Below are 16,921 nucleotides of genomic sequence, written 5' to 3'. Positions count from 1 at the left end.
GCGGAGAGGTCAGGGTCCCCATTTGGCCAGGTAGGGGCACAGCTTGCTCAGGGTCAGGATTGGGTGGGGGGGACGCTGTCCAAGTCCACAGTGCCTGACCTCTGAGACTTGCTGATGAATGAATGCATGAGGGGCCAGAAACAGGTGCCCAGCTGGATACCGGTTAGGTGGATGGCAGGGCTGGGGCGTTCACCCTGGTGCTGCCTGGCTGCCCAGTTGCCCTTCTAGCAGAGGCTGCTGATTTCACTCTCGCCACACCCGCATTTGCAGCAGTTGCTGGAGAGGCCAGCCAGGACATTGCGGCTGCCCCGCAGAGCCCCTGGGGTGCCCTGCCAGCCCGGTCAGCCTCTATAGAAGGCCTGGAGGGACTTGGTCAGGGCCAGCCACTCGCTGGAGGCCACTGCCTCATCCAGCTCGCCGTCTGCATCGGAATCTGCGTCTGGGAAGGCATCCCTTGCAAAAGATGAAAAGAGTTAGTGCTTGGGACTCTGTCAAACCCAGAGTCCAGGCTCCTGGCTGGTCCAGCTACTTCTCTGTTCTTGTGACTCAGCCTCCTGTGTAAAGATTTTGATTCCATTCAGGCCTGGGTTCCCGCTTTGATGGGCAGCTTACTCAACCTCATTGAGCTTGACTTTCCTCTTCTGTCGTATCTTTTCCCCTACTATTTACTCACTGAGGACCTGATGGTTAAGAACGTGTGTTTGGGAGCTGAACTGACTGAGCACCAGTCCCATTATCATCTCTCAGCTTCCGTTTCCTTGTCGGCAAAACGGGGATAATAACTCCTACCTTCCAGGGTTTTATACAGAGTAGATGATTCAATTAATACCCATTAAAAAAAAAACAAAAAAAACTTAGCATAGTGTCTGGCACATGGTAGGCACTCAACTTTGTCCTGATCTGTTTTCACTGAATTTTACCGCTTAACAAACCTGCAAGGTACGGGGGCTGTGCCTCCCTTTTGCAGATAAAGAGGATCAGGGGAGGAAAGCAACTTGGTAGGAGGGTCACCTACTAGGTGGCAAGTCTAGCCTTGTACTCACCACACCCCTCACACTCCCTTCTCTGAAGGCTTGGAAAGCACTTTAGTTTCGGCTTCTGAAAGGCACTTCCCAGTGTTGTGCAAAGAGCAGCCTTGCCTAATGCAGGGCACAGGGCTCCCAAGTAGCAGCAGACTTTTAGCTGGTGTGGATGGCTTGCTGCCCCTCCCCCATCCGGCTCCCCCAGCCTTGACACAGCTTTGAGGGCCTGGCCCATCTCCCCAGCTGCATGTGGTGGAGGAGGGACTCTCCTGCCCCAGCCCCTCATCTCACCTCTGTCCCTGGCTCCTTGGACCCATCTTGTGTCCTGTCAACGCCCCTAACACACACACAGCACCTCCCCAGCCTCACCCATAGCTTCACAGGCCAGGATGTCTGACCTCTCCACCAGGAGCCCCCACAGGTGAAGATGAATTCACGGCCGCAAAGCTTCACTCCGTAGGGTGCCGCCTGGGCCTCGGTCCACAGCTCCCCAGCCAGCACCCCCATGGCCAGCAGCAGCAGCAGAGGACGTTTGGCCATGCTGGACAGGACTGCCTGAGATGTGAGAGGTGGCACAGCAAGGCAGCTTCCTGTGGTTGGTGCCTCCACCGCCTCCTGGCCCCCCATTTATACATCTTAGCTCCCCCCTCCTGTCATGCCTGTCATGGGGGAGCGAAGTGACCTCCTTTATCTCCACTAGCAGAGAGGAGGCAGGCACGTGGCCCCCTCCACCCCTCCAGCACTGACCTTTCCCGTTTCCCAGACCAAGCGATAACCTTTCACCAGGGATGGGGTGACGTGGTCCAGCTCACTGTCATCTTCAACAGAGAGAGGTGAGAAGGCCTCCACTTAGCAGAGACCAGGAACCCAGACCCCCACCAGACCGGGAGAGAGGGCACAGCCAGCCCCCCATCACCACCATACTGCTAGGGTCCCAGGCCTTCTCCATAATAACAAGAATAATGAGTGCTTACACAGTATGCACTGTGGGGCCAGGCACTGCTCTAAATATGTATATTTGTTTAATTGATTTAATCCTCCCAACAGCCTATGATAATAGTTCTCATTTGAGCAAGCCTCAGAATCTCCTGGAGGGCTTGTTAAAACACACATCACTGGGCCCTATGTGCAGAGTGTCTGAAAATCTGCATTGGCAACAAATTTCCAGGCCATGCTAATGCTGCTGGTCCAGAAACCACACTTTTTTTTTTAAACTTTTTATTTTATATTGGAGTATAGCCAATTCATAATGTTGTGATAGTTTCAGGCGCACAGCAAAGGGCCTCAGCTATACATACACATGTATCCATTCTCCCCCAAACTCCCCTCCCATCCAGGCTGCCACATAACATTGAGCAGAGTTCCCTGTGCTCTACAGTAGGTCCTTGTTCAGAAACCACACCTTTAAGAGCCACTGGACTATGAGACTGTCTCCAGGTTACAGGTGAGGATACAGAAGAGTGACCTAAGGTGCCCAAGATCAGCTAGTAAGTGGAGGTGGGAGTTGGGGTTCAAACAGAGCCTCTGGTTCCAGAGCTCATGCTCTCCAAGGGAAAAAAAATTTTTTTTTAATTTTTATTGGAATATAGTTGATTTACAATGTTGTGTTAGTTTCAGGTGCACAGCAAAGTGAATCAGTTATACATACACATATATCCACTGTTTTTTTAGATTCTTTTCCCATATAGGCCATTACAGAGTATTGAGTAGAGTTCCCTGTTCTATACAGTAGGTTCTTATTAGTTATCTATTTTATTTATAGTAGTGCGTGTATGTCAGTCCCAATCTCCAAATGTATCCCTCCCCCTAGGGAAAATTTTTAAGGATTAAAAAACAATGTTGGGACTACCCTGGTGGTGCAGTTGTTAGGAATCTGCCTGCCAATGCAGGGGACACGGGTTCGAGCCCTGGTCCGGGAAGATCCCACATGCCACAGAGCAACTAAGCCCGTGCACCACAACTACTGAGCCCGCGCACCTAGAGCCCATGCTCCCCAACAAGAGAAGCCACTGCAATAAGGCCGCGAACCGCAACGAAGAGTAGCCCCCGCTCGCCGCAACTAGAGAAAGCCTGCGTGCAGCAACAGACCCAATGCAGCCAAAAATAAATAAGTACATTTATTTTTTTAAAAATTGTTATGGGGGGGGCTTCCCTGGTGGCGCAGTGGTTGAGAGTCCGCCTGCCGATGCAGGGGGCACGGGTTCGTGCCCTGATCCGGGAAGATCCCACATGCCGCGGAGCGGCTGGGACCGTGAGCCATGGCCACTGAGCCTGCGCGTCCGGAGCCTGTGCTCCACGACAGGAGAGGCCACAACAGTGAGAGGCCCGCGTACCACAAAAAAAAATAAAAAAATAAAAAAAAAATAAAAAAAATTGTTATGGGAACAGAGTTTCAGTTTCACAGATGAAAAGGGTTGTAGAGATGGATGATAGTGATGGTTGCACGACCATGTGAATGTACTTTATGTCGTTGAACTGGACACTTAAAATGGTTAAGATGGTACGTTTCATGTTATGTGTATGTTACCATAATTTTAAATATAATTTTTAAACGTTTCACTAATATCATATACAGAGAGGAACTGTCGTGTGCTGGGCAATGTTTAACAGTGGGCTTTCCGGATACAAATGAACTTATTTACAAAACAGAAATAGACCCACAGACAGAAGACAAACTTATCATTACCAAAGAGGAAAGGGGTGGGGGAGGGATAAATTAGGAGGTTGGGATTAACATATACACACTACTATATATAAAATAGATAACCAACAAGGACCTACTGTATGGCACAGGGAACTATACTCAATATTTTGTAATAACCTATAAGGGAAAAAATCTGAAAAAGAATATATATATATATATATATATATATATATATATATATATATATATACACAGATGTATATAAATGTGTGTATAACTGAATCACTGTTCTATACATCTGAAACTAACACAACATTGTAAATTAACTATGCTTCAATTTTTTAAATAATTTTTAAAAAATATTTATTTATTTGACTGCACCAAGCCTTAGTTGCAGCACGCGGGATCTTTAGTTGTGGCATGCGGGATCTAGTTCTCTGACCAGGATCGAACCCGGGTCCCTTGCATTGGGAGCACGGAGCCTTAGCCACTGGACCACCAGGGAAGTCCCTATACTTCAATTTTTTAAAAATAGGGGCTTCCCTGGTGGCGCTAGTGGTTGAGAACCTGCCTGCCAATGCAGGGAACACGGGTTCGAGCCCTGGTCTGGGAAGATCCCACATGCCGCGGAGCAACTGGGCCCGTGAGCCACAACTACTGAGCCTGCGCGTCTGGAGCCTGTGCTCTGCAACAAGAGAGGCCGAGACAGTGAAAGGCCCGCGCACCGCGATGAAGAGTGGACCCCGCTCACCGCAACTAGAGAAAGCCCTCGCACAGAAACGACGACCCAACACTGCCAAAAATAAATAAATAAATTTATTTTAAAAAAAAATAAATTATTTTATTTTATTTATTTTTGGTTGCGTTGGGTCTTCATTACTGCACACGGGTTTTCTCTAGTTGCTGCGAGCGGGGGCTACTCTTCGTTGCGGTGCGCGGGCCTTTCATTGCGGTGACTTCTCTTGCTGCAGAGCATGGGGGCTCTAGGTGTGCAGGCTTCAGTAGTTGCGGCTCGTGGGCTCTAGAGCACGGGCTCAGTAGTTGTGGCACACGGGATTAGTTGCTCCGCGGCATGTGGGATCTTCCCAGACCAGGGATTGAACCCATATCCCCTGCATTGGCAGGCAGATTCTTAACCACTGCGCCACCAGAGAAGCCCCCTATACTTCAATTTTTAAAAATATTAAAAAATAACAAAACAAAACAAGTAAACCCCAATGGGCTCTCCGGGAAAAAAAAAAAAAAAAAAAAGGCCCTGACTTACAGCAGTTACAGGTTTCTGGCCAATTTCAAGCTACCAGTGTGATATTGCCAAATTCCTGAAAAGGTAACAATCAGTTTTCACAAGTCAGTATAAGCCGGCTCCAGGACACCACCAAAATGTGAAAAACATTGCAAATTGCATTTAAAAAAATAATGATTTTTTTAAACATCCATGTCATCATTACCCAGATCAAGAAGAAGGACAGTGCCAGCACCACAGATGTCAACCCCCACCCCCACCCCGCATCCCCGGTCACAATTTCTTCCCTACAGAGGTGACTTCAGCCATCACCACTTCTTTGTTTTTTATTCGTTTTGTGTTTTGTTTTTTTTTTCACCGTGCCACATGGTTTATGCGATCTTAGTTCCCCAAGCAGGGGTTGAACCCAGACCCTCTGCAGTGAGGGCTCGGAGTCCTAACCACTGGACCTCCAGGGAATTCCCTGCTCTTAATTAGTTTTAACACCAACCTGGGCATCTCTGAAACAGATAACTGAATCTCTGAAACATAACTGAGTCTATTTCTTTTTTTTTTCCCTTTTTTTTCATTCTAATAAATTGAACTTTTTATCAAAGTTCATACAGATCTGGGCACATACAGAAAAGTGCCCAGATCATCAGTGGACACCTGGAAGAATTTTCACAAACTGAACACACTTCTGCATCCACCCCTCAGGTCCAGAAACGGAACATTCCCAGCCTCCATCCAGAGCAGGGAAATTAAACTCCACCGTCTGGGAGGAGGAGTATGGAAGAATTTGTGGACGTATGTTAAAACTATACTAACTAATAAATGCTTTGAGTGAGATGCTTTGAGGCTATGCAAAGATCCTGTTTCCCGGTCCACCCACTGATATTAGCATTCACTGGTGGATCGTGTGCATTTGCTATTATTTATTATTTGGATTCTTCTATAAGGAAGAGTTGTTTCATCTCCACTTATTTACTTGTGCAATTATTTGTTTATACCAATATGGACTCATGAATAGTTATTTTTATTCTTTGGGTTAAAATTCAATACTATTATTATTTATTTCACCACCCAAATTGTTCCAGCTTTGGCCATTGGGAGCTCTTTCAGTTGGTCTCTGCTCTAAGCATTTTCTTTCAGGCACTGCTCTTTTGACATGACTATCTCTCTCTGTCTCTGTCTCTCTGTCTCTCTGTCTGTCTGTCTGTCTCTCTCTCTCTCTCTCTATATATATATATATTTTTTTTTTTTTTAAGTACTTCCTTACTGTCTGGCACCACAAGATGTTCCAGGCTCATGTTCCATTTCCCCTGCCCCAGTCCTAGTATCAGCCATTTTCCCAAGGAGCCTGTGTTCCCTTTACTGGAGAGTGGCATTGAGAAGCCAAGACCTGGATGCTGAGTCTGCTCATTGCTACTGAGGGTGGGAGTTGTTGTTGCTTCTGGGCCTTCTCAGCTGATAGCATCACTTTAAAAAAAAAATATTGAGGTAAAATTCATATGAAATAAAATTGACCTTTTTTTTTTTTTTTTTGCGGTACACGGGCCCCTCACTGTTGCGGCCTCTCCCGTTGCGGAGCACAGGCTCCGGACGCGCAGGCTCAGCGGCCATGGCTCACGGGCCCAGCCGCTCCGCGGCATGTGGGATCTTCCCGGACTGGGGCACGAACCCGTGTCCCCTGCATCGGCAGGCGGACTCTCAACCACTGCATCACCAGGGAAGCCCAAAATTGACCATTTTAATGTTACATGTACATGCATGTTCATAGTAGAACTCGTCACAATAGCCAAAAAGTGGAAACAACCCTGATGCCCATCAACAGATGACTGGATAAACAAAATATGGTCCATCCATACAATGGAATATCACTCAGCCTAGAAAGGAACGAAGCAATGACACATGCTACAATGTGGATGAACCTTGAAAGCATTATGATGAATGAAAGAAGCCAGACACCAAAGGTCACATAGTGGATAATTCCATTTATAGAAGATGTCTGGAATAGGCACACCCATAGAGACAGAACGCAGACTAGTGGTTGCCAAGGGTTGGGAGGAGGGAGGAATCAGGAGTAATTCCTACTGGTGTGTCTCTGAGGTGACGAAAACATTTTGGATCTAGACAGAGGTGGTGGTTACACATTATGAATATACTAAATACCACTGAATTGTTCACTTTACCACGGTTAATCTTATATGTCAATTTCACCTCAATTTATTTGTTTATTTGTTTTGTTTTTTTGTTTTTTGTTTTTTGCCACACCGTGCAGCTTGTGGAGCTTCCCCAATGAGGGATCGGAACTGTACCCCCTGCAGTGGAAGTGCAGTTCTATTTAATTATTTATATTATATATTTTTAAATTTCACCTCAATTTACAAAGAACAACAATAAGGGCTCTGGTGATGGGCAGAGCGGGGTTCGAATCCCATGTCTGCCTAGTTCCTGCTGTGTGACCTTCGGCAAGTCACTTAAGCTCTCTGTGCCTTGGTTTCCTCACCTGTAAAACAAGGAGGATTCAATGAGTGCGTCAAATTCTTAAAACAGTCTGTGGCATGCAGTAAGTGCTGTTTAACTAAATGTTTTTTTTTTAATTTTTATTTTTATTTTGGCTGTGTTGGGTCTTTGTTGATGCACGAGGGCTTTCTCTAGTTGTGGCGATCGGGGGCTACTCTTCATTGTGGTGTGTGGGCTTCTCATTGTGGTGGCTTCTCTTGTTGTGAAGTGTGGTCTCTAGGCGTGTGGGCTTCAGTAGTTGCGGCACATGGGTTCAGTAGTTGTGGCTCGCGGGCTCTAGAGCTCAGGCTCAGTAGTTGTGGCGCACGGGCTTAGTTGCTCCTCAGCATGTGGAATCTTCCCAGACCAGGGCTCGAATCCGTGTCCCCTGCATTGGCAGGCGGGTTCTTATCCACCGTGCCACCAGGGAAGCCCCTTAAATATTATGTCTACTTGACACATCCCTTTTGTATTTGAACTTTATTCCTTTGTCCTTTTCTTCATGACAGACTCCTGGCCTTGGTTGCCCCCAAGGCCAAGGACAACGCTCCAGAAGACAGGAGTCATATCTGACTGTACTGCTTCAAAAGGGCTGATGAATAATATGTTCCCCTCCTCTGCCTCTTCTCCTGGCCACTCTCTACGGATGTACCCTTCTGCCCTTTTCTCCATAACCCCAATCCTGGCCCAGGGGTTGCTGATGAACAAACACGTCAGGAAATATTTGTTGCCTGACTGTTTGACTTTAACTGACTGTCCCAGAACCAGAAACTTCTTTTGTGCCTCACACAGAATCAGAATTTTGAGCCCATCACGGCTGAGTGCAAATCCCACTTCCTGCGAGCAAGGCGCTGCACCTCTATGAGTTCATTGGGAAGATGTAGATAATAAGCGTATCTACTTTATGGGGTTGTTTGAGGACTTGGGTGAAATTATGCAAAGCGCTTAGCACTGGGCATAACACCCAAGTGCAGAGGGTTGAATGGTGATCACCTCCTGGTGATATATCGCAGGACCTGTGAACGTGATCTTATTTGGAAAAAAGGATCTTTGTGGATATAATTAAGGACTCTGAAATGAGATCATCCTGGATTATCTGGGTGGGCCCTAAATCCGATGACAAGTGTTAATAGACAGAGACAGAAGAGAAAAGGCCAAGTGAAGATAGAAGCAGAGATTGGAGTGATGTAGCCAAAGAGGCCAAGTCATGCCAAGAGCCACCAAAAGCTGCAAGAGAACGAAAGATCCTCCCCTAGAGCCTTGGGCGCGAGCCACAGCTCTGCTGACACTTTGATTTCAGACTTCTGGCCTGCAAAACTGTGAGCAAATAAATTTCCATTGCTGTAAGCCACCCAATTGTGGTGAACTGTTACAGCAGCCATAGGAAACTCATGTATAAGAATTGGGAAATGTTATCTGCTACCAATATCATTATTGTTACTGTCATCATCACCATCACCACCATTATCATGGGCAGTATAAAAATGTACTTCAGGGACTTCCCTCGTGGCACAGTGGTTAAGAATCTGCCTGCCAGGGCTTTCCTGGTGGCGCAGTGGTTGAGAGTCCGCCTGCCGATGCAGGGGACACGGATTCGTGCCCCGGTCCGGGAAGATCCCACATGCCACAGAGCAACGAAGCTCATGTGCCACAACTACTGAGCCTGCAGTCCAGAGCGTGATCCACAACTAGTGAGCCCACGTGCCACAGCTACTGAAGCCCGTGCGCCTAGAGCCTATGCTCCGCAACAAGAGAAGCCAGCGCAATGAGACGCCCGCGCACCACAATGAAGAGTAGCCCCCGCTCGCCGCAACTAGAGAAAGCCCGTGTGCAGCAACTAAGACCCAACACAGCCAAAATAAATAAATAAATTTGTATTAAAAAAAACACCCACAACCCAGATCTTTAAAAAAAAAGCACTCAAATCTTACCAATCAATCCTAAATAAAGCCATTCTCCTAATTTGTTAACTAATTTTATTTATTTTTATTTTTTTATTTATTTAATTTTTGGCTGTACCAGGTCTTAGTTGCAGCACGCGGGATCTTTTAGTTGCGGCATGCGGGCTCATAGTTGCCATATGCGGACTTCTTAGTTGTGGTATGTGAACTCTTAGCTGCGGCATGCATGTGGGATCTAGTTCCCCGACCAGGGATCAAACCCGGGCCCGCTGCTTTGGGAGTGTGGAGTCTTACCCACTGGACTACCAGGGAAGTCCAGTTAATTTTATTTTTGAACAGTTCATACATTCATGGGCTTCAAAAAACGAAAAGTATAAGGTTTATGCTGCAGTATCTCCCTCCTAAGTCTTAGGTCCCCTCTCTTCACCCACAGGTAACCCACTGCTCTTGATTTCCTATCTTTCTGGAATTTCTGTGCACATATGAAAAGAAATATGAATACAAGTCCTTATCCCTCCACCCCCTCCAACACACACACACACACCTGCTTTTACATTAAAGGTAGCATTAAAATGTTGGGTTTTTTATTGTGGTAAAATATATATAACATAAAATATACCATTTTAGCCATTTTTAAGTATAAAGTTCAGTGGCATTAAGTACATTCACATTGTCATGCAATTATCACCATCATCCATCTCCAGAAATTTTTCATCTTCCCAAACTGAATCTCTGTACCCAGTTAAACAGGTACTCCCCATTCCTCCCTCTCCCAGCTCCTGGTAACCACCATTCCACATTTTGTCTCTATGAATTTGCTTTTTCAAGGTACACGGCAAATTGGAACGACACAGGACTTTCCCTTTTGTGTCTAGATTCTTGCATTTAGCGTCGTCATTCAAGGTTCATCCATGTGGTAGAATGTGTCAGAATTTCAGTTCAAGGTAACATGTTTTACATATTCTTCTGCACCTTCCTCCTCCACACCCCCCCCCAACTTAACAACAAATGCTGGAGTGCTCCCCTTTCCAAAGCTCTCTTTATGCACCCTTGTCATTTTCTACAGCCGGATGGTATTTTGCCATGTAGATACCCCATAGTTAATTTCACTGCCAGAGACAGACAGTTTTTTATTCGTTTGTTCTTAGGTTAACACTGCAGTGAAGAACCTTGCACAAATGTCATTTCACACGTATGCAAGTGTATCTGTATATAAATTCTGCGATGTGAGATTTCTGGCTCGAAGATTATGTGCATTTGTAATTTTTACAGATATTACCAGATTTCCTTCCTTGAGGGTTAGATTAATTCACACTCCCTCCAGCAATGGATAAGAGTCCTGTTTCCCTTCAGCTTCACCAACAGAATATTATCAAACTTTGGATTTTTGCCAAAAGAACAAGTGAAAAGTGGTATCTCAGAGTAGAGAAAATTTGCATTTGCCTAACCACAAGCAAGACGGAACATGTTTCCATATTTCCATGTGTTTAAGAGCTATTTATAGTTTTCTTTTTCCTCTCTGGTCACCTTCCTTGTCCATTATTCTTCCAGGTTGTTGATCTTTTCCTTCCTGATTTCTAGGAGTTGTTTTTTTTTTTAATTTTTTTTCTGTTTTTAAAAAATTAGTTAATTATTTTTGGCTGCGTTGGGTCTTGGTTGCTACGAGCCGGCTTTCTCTAGTTGCCACGAGCAGGGTATACTCTTTGTTGCAGTACATGGGCTTCTCACTGAGGTGTCTTCTCTTTGTTGCAGAGCACGGTCTCTAGGCGCACAGGCTTCAGTAGTTGTGGCATGTGGGCTCAGTAGTTGTGGTGCACGGGCTTAGTTGCTCCATGGCATGTGGGATCTTCCTGGACCAGGGCTGAAACCCGTGTCCCCTGCATTGGCAGGTGGATTCTTAACCACTGGGCCACCAGAGAAGTCCCTTCTTTTGTTTTGTTTTGTTTTGTTTTGTTGGCCACTCCATGCAGCTTGCAGGATCTCAGTTCCCTGACCAGGGATTGAACCCGGTCCACAGCAGTGAAAGCCCGGAATCCTAACCACTAGGCCACCAGAACTCCCCTAGCAGTTCTTATATGTTAAGGAAGCTTACCATATGGTTATGAAATGTGTAGTAACTATTTTTTCCCGATTTGTCATTTCTCTAAACTCTTAAGATTACTGACCACTAACATTTATTGAGGATTTGCTACATGTCTGGCTTTGTCCTAGGTTCTTTAAACACACCATCTCTGTTCAACCTTATTGACACCATTTTTCATCTCTAAATACTACAACACACATTTTCCTACATAATATAATGCCATTTTCACATCTAACAAAATATACAGTCATTCTTCAGTATCATCTTACACCAAAGCGAATGTTAGCATTTCCCCGAATCTCTGAAATATCTGTTCAGAGTTGGTTTAGAGCAGTGCTGGCCAATAGCACTTTCTCTGATGATGAGAATGTGTTTTCCCATATAGTAGTCACTAGCTACATGTGGCTGTTGAGCGCTTAAAATGTTTCCTGTGAGACTGAGGAACTGAATTCTTCATTGTATTTTATTTTACTTTCTTTAAGTTTTAATAGCCACATGGAAAATTACAGGCCAATATCCCTGATGAAGCTAGATGCAAAAACTCTCAACAAAATATTAGCAAATCAGGGACTTCCTGGCAGTCCAGTGGTTAAGACTCTGAGCTTCCACTGCAGGGACTAGGGTCCGACCCCTGGTCGGGAACCAAGATCCTGCATGCCCTGTGGCTCGGCCAAAAAAGAAAAAAAAAAAATTAGCAAATCAAATTCAACAATACATTAAAGGGATCATACACCATGATCGAGTGGGATTTATTCTAGGGATGCAAAGAGGTTCAACACCTGTAAATTAATCAGCGTGATAAACCACATTAACAAAATGAAGGATAAAAATCGTGTGATCATCTCAATAGAGGCAGAAAAAATATCTGACAAAATTCAATATCCTTTCCTGATAAAAACTCTCAGCAAACTGCTATTCAGAGGAAATGTACTTAATGTAACAAAGGCCATATATGACAAGCCCACAACTAACATCATACTCAACACTGAGTTTTTCCTCTAAAATTAGGAACAAGACAAGGCTGCCCACTCACTACTTCTATTCAACATAGCACTGGAAGTCCTAGCCAGAGCAGTTAGGCAAGAAAAAGAAATAAAAGGCATCCCCTCCCGTAAAAATAGTCACACAGGACTAGCAATTACCATATAAGACAGTGCAGGTATAGAATATGACTTCCTCACCCAAATACATCTCACCTGTACTCACTCCATTATTCCCCTCCCACTTGGCCCTCAGCCTTTTGCAGTGTGATATCTGCCCCCCGGCAAATTGCCACTGAACCCAGGTCTCACCCCAGCCCCGCTTCTCCCCAGATTCTATTGTATCTTCATTGGTTCATGCAAAGCCCTCACCAGTTTAATTTCTGTCCCCTCCCTCCCAGATCCCCAATTCCTTGCCCTTCCCAAACCTTTGCCAGCATCCCTAAAGCATTTGCTATGTGTTCTTAAGCTGGTAGATACTCTTAATAATAGGATGTATCATTTTGTGTGTTTATACTTTTACTTTATATGCTTATACAAGTATGCTGTAATTTGCAAAATGACATTGTGTACTAGATCTCCATCTGTATCCTTTTCAGTGATACATTGTGGGATTTTTTGGTTTATTTTGTTTTTACTTTTTTTTCTTTTTTTTAACAAGATTGAAAGCATTTATTAACTTCTTTCCTTCAGCCTCCTCTCAACAAAAAGTTGTCTTTCCAGAGTTGGGGGGGCGGGGAATAGGTTGACACAGGTTCATGTAGATATGCATACACCCCAAGCATTTTCTCTAAAAGCCCAATTATTTAGGGCATTGTCTCTCAGATCTTTGTTATTTTTAAATCTCAGGCCATTCCTTTCTTTTACAAATCTTCTTTTCAGTGCCTCCAGAAATCTTCCATGCATGAAAATTGTCTTCATGCATCAGATTCATGGATATATCTGCACAGTGTTTACATATCAAACATAAATAAATAAATAAATATATTTCTTTTACCCTACTGTGTACGTAGTTTGAAAAGTTAGAAGAACCACCCTGGGATTCCCTGGTGGCGCAGTGGTTAAGAATCCGCCTGCCAATGCAGGGCACATGGGTTCAAGTCCTGGTCCGGGAAGATCCCACATGCCTCGGAGCAACTAAGCCCGTGTGCCACAACTACTAAGCCTGCACTCTAGAGCCCGCGAGCCACAACTACTGAGCCCACGTGCCACAACTACTGAAGCCCGTGCGCCTAGAGCCCACGCTCTGCAACAAGAGAAGCCACCGCAATGAGAAGCCCGCTCACCGCAATGGAGAGTAGCCCCCGCTCGCCGCAACTAGAGAAAGCCCGCACATAGCAACAAAGACCCAACACAGCCAAAAATAAATAAATTTTTAAAATTTAAAAAAAAAAAAAGAAGAACAAGCCTGCTAATCATTCACTACACCTCATGTTTAATAAGCAGAAATGCACAGGCTTTTAAGATGAATTTCCAGCATAACAGAAGGACATCTTGTTTGCATTTCAATGCACCAAGTGTCAGATTCTTTTTCATTACTCACTGGCACATTAATGGATGGCTCTTAATTTCTTTTTTTCTCTCTTTTAGCAAAACTCCGTGAAGACCTCTCACTCTTGGGTCAGGAGCAAGGTTGCCTTATTTTAAAATGCTATAGTGTCTGCGTTTCACCGCATCAGCATCACATTTTTTAAGAGCTACTTTGTTGCTTTCACTGTTAGATTAGTACTCTATCATTCAGCATTCTTATTTCATCTTTGTAGTCCCTGAGGGATGGACACCTACATTGCTTCCAACTTCCTGCTTCAATGAGCATTCTTATCTGGTGCAAAACTCAGTGAATATAAAAACTTGGAAGAGAATTACCAAAGTTGTAGTTCTCTCAATTTAACAGGGATCCAATAACTGGCTTAAACAAGAGAGAATGTTTGTCTCTGCTGGCAGACAGCCTGAGGACCCTGGGTCCTTCTGTCAGTTGCTCCACCATCCTCCAGGGCAGTATCTCCAAGGACATTTGGCTGTGTCTGGAGACATCCTCGGTTGTCACACCTGGCAAAGGGAGGGGTTGGGGAGGTTGTGTGCTCCTGGCATGTAGTGAGTGGTGGCCAGGTATGCTGCTCAATACTCTACAGTGCACAAAATATCCCCCTGCGACAAAGAACAATTTGGCCTCAAATGTCGATGATGTCGCCTGCCCTACAATAGTCCCCACTCTTTTATTTTTTTCTTTTTTGGCCGCACTGCGAGGCATGCAGGACCTTAGTTCCCCGACCAGGGATGGAACCTGTGCCCTCTGCAGTGGGAGCGTGGAGTCTTAATCACTGGATCACCAGGGAAGTCCCCCACTCCTTTTTGTCATGACTGACGCGTTGAAGACACCGGGACAGTTGTCCTGTAGCACACTCCACCCTTGGGGTTTGTCAGTTGCTTCCTGATGTCATTTAACTTGTTCCTCTATGCTTCCCATTTCCTGCAAACTGGATGTTAGGTCAAGAGACCTGATCAGAGTCAAGTTTAACATTTTGGCAAGATGTGTCCCAGGGGAAGCTGTGAACTTCCATTGGTATCACATCAGGAGGCCCCAGGGGCCCAAGGGTCCCTCTACTGTGATGCTCAGCTTCACTGCAGCTAACACTGGTGACAGTCTCGCCTCTGTGATGAAGTCTGCATCCCTACACCTAGTGAACCCTGGGCGTATCTTGCTCCCCAACATCTTCTCACCCGATGTTTGAGAACACCCATCGATGAACACTGCCCAAATCAATTATTTCATTGGCTTCTGCAAAATGGTGATTGTTCTAATTCTCTCATTCCTTCCAGTTTTTTTGGCCATGCCACACAGCTTGCAGGATCTTAGTTTCCCAAGCAGGGATGGGGCCAGGGATCAAACCCAGGCCCCCTGCCGTGGAAGCGCGAAGTCCTAACCGCTGGATCGCCAGGGAATTCTCTCCTTCCACATTTTTTAGCTGGCATTCTTAGACTGTTTGGTGACCATGAAAAGTTACTACTGGGAAGGCAAGATCGTGCTTAATTCCTTACTTTTAATTACCAACATTTTCGGAAAGGAGTTGGTTGAGAGCTACTTCCAATGGGTTAATAAGTGTGTGTGTGTTTTAACTTTCAAATCGAGGTATAACATACATAAAGTGCACAGATCTTAAAGGGAGAGCTCAGGGAATTTTTACAGCTATATACCCGTGCAACCACCACCAGATAAAAATATAGAGCATTTCTAATCCCACACTGCCTTCCCTGCCATTAAGTTTTATAATGAGTAATTTTAATTGAAGAAATGATTTCCAGGCTTGATCGTACCCATCTTGGGGGTTCAAGGACTTCAGGAAGGTGGGGAAATGGGTGAGAAGTAAAAATAGGGCTTCTTGGCACTCCCCCACCCAACGTGGCTGGCTCTGGCACCCAAACCTGTCTCACAGAAGTAGCTGCAAGGGTCGAGCAACTTGTTTTGCCAGTCAGGGTTTATCTCGGGCACCTCCTGCCTGGAAGTCTCATTAATTCTTGGGGCTCAGCTAGCATTTCCAAGCAGACGGGGACTGCCCCTTCTAGTCTTCCATCGAGGGTCACACCCAGGGGCAGAAAAGCACACTGGAAAGTCCCAGAGAAGGAGACAGGCTGTCTGGGTTCTGCTACCTTCAGTTACATGATCCTAGAGGAGGTATTTTCCCTTCTGAGCCTTTGTTTGCTTACCTGTCAAGTGGGGGGAATATTCCGCTTTGCTGGGTTCTTGGGAGGATTTCGGCAGAATCATCAGACTACCTTTACATTTCTGACCTCACCTCTTGGCACTTTCCTCTTTACTAATTCCACCCCTGCCAGATGTTTTTTCCAGTCCCCAGGCCTTTGCTTCTGCAGTTCCCTCCACCTCCGTCTTGTGGGGCTTGCTTGCTTTCTACAACTCAGGTGCAGTTCGAATGAGCCCCTCCTCAGGTTACGTGGGCTACAGCGGTCTCTCTTATCACGCACACTCTAATGTTGCTTTTTTTGAGTCTTTGTTGTTGTTGTTTTTTAAATCGAAGTATAGTTGATTTACAATGTTGTGTTAGTTTCAGGTGTAGAGCAAAGTTATTCATATATATATACACTTTCTTAGATCCTTTTCCCTTATAGGTTATTACAAAATATTGAGTATAGTTCCCTGTGCTATTTTATCAGTCCTTTCTGATTATTTTCTACATAGTAGCGCCTCACAGCTCTTACGAACCTATCTTGAGTATTAATTTCACTGCTTATTGTGTCTCCTCCTGTAGTAGAATGCAGAGTCTAGGGACTTGTCTGCTTTTTTCACTTTTACAGGCAGGGCCTTGCCTGAGGAAAGTGTAATGTTCGTTGAACCAGGAAACATAAACCCAGAGAGGTGGAGCCACTTTCTCATTTGTCACACAGCAAAATCTGCATTAGAACTTCAGGCTCTGAGCCTTTGCTTTCTTTTCCCTTCCTCTTTGGTGGGGATTAGGACACAAAACTTAAGGGTTGTCAAAAAAATTAGTCATCGAGATATTTTTAAGAGTCAAAATTGGGAATTCCCTGGCGGTCCAGTGGTTAGGAC

At 45.1% G+C, this 16,921-nt stretch overlaps 1 protein-coding gene across 1 annotated transcript; it reads right to left on the bottom strand.

Annotated features, from left to right (window-relative positions):
- Window positions 1–224: 224 nt before the first annotated feature.
- Window positions 225–1,657, bottom strand: RLN3 (relaxin 3). The gene is given in 3 exon segments (XM_065874033.1): window positions 225–453; window positions 1,373–1,424; window positions 1,427–1,657. Coding segments are annotated over 3 exon segments (504 nt in total). The 5' UTR covers window positions 1,650–1,657.
- Between the last annotated feature and the right edge of the window lie 15,264 nt (window positions 1,658–16,921).

The sequence above is a fragment of the Phocoena phocoena genome, chromosome 3 (genome assembly GCF_963924675.1).
Source record: "Phocoena phocoena chromosome 3, mPhoPho1.1, whole genome shotgun sequence".
Lineage (NCBI taxonomy): Eukaryota > Metazoa > Chordata > Mammalia > Artiodactyla > Phocoenidae > Phocoena > Phocoena phocoena.
Note: the sequence above shows the minus strand (reverse complement) of the source record. Positions and strands in the feature narration are given on the sequence as shown.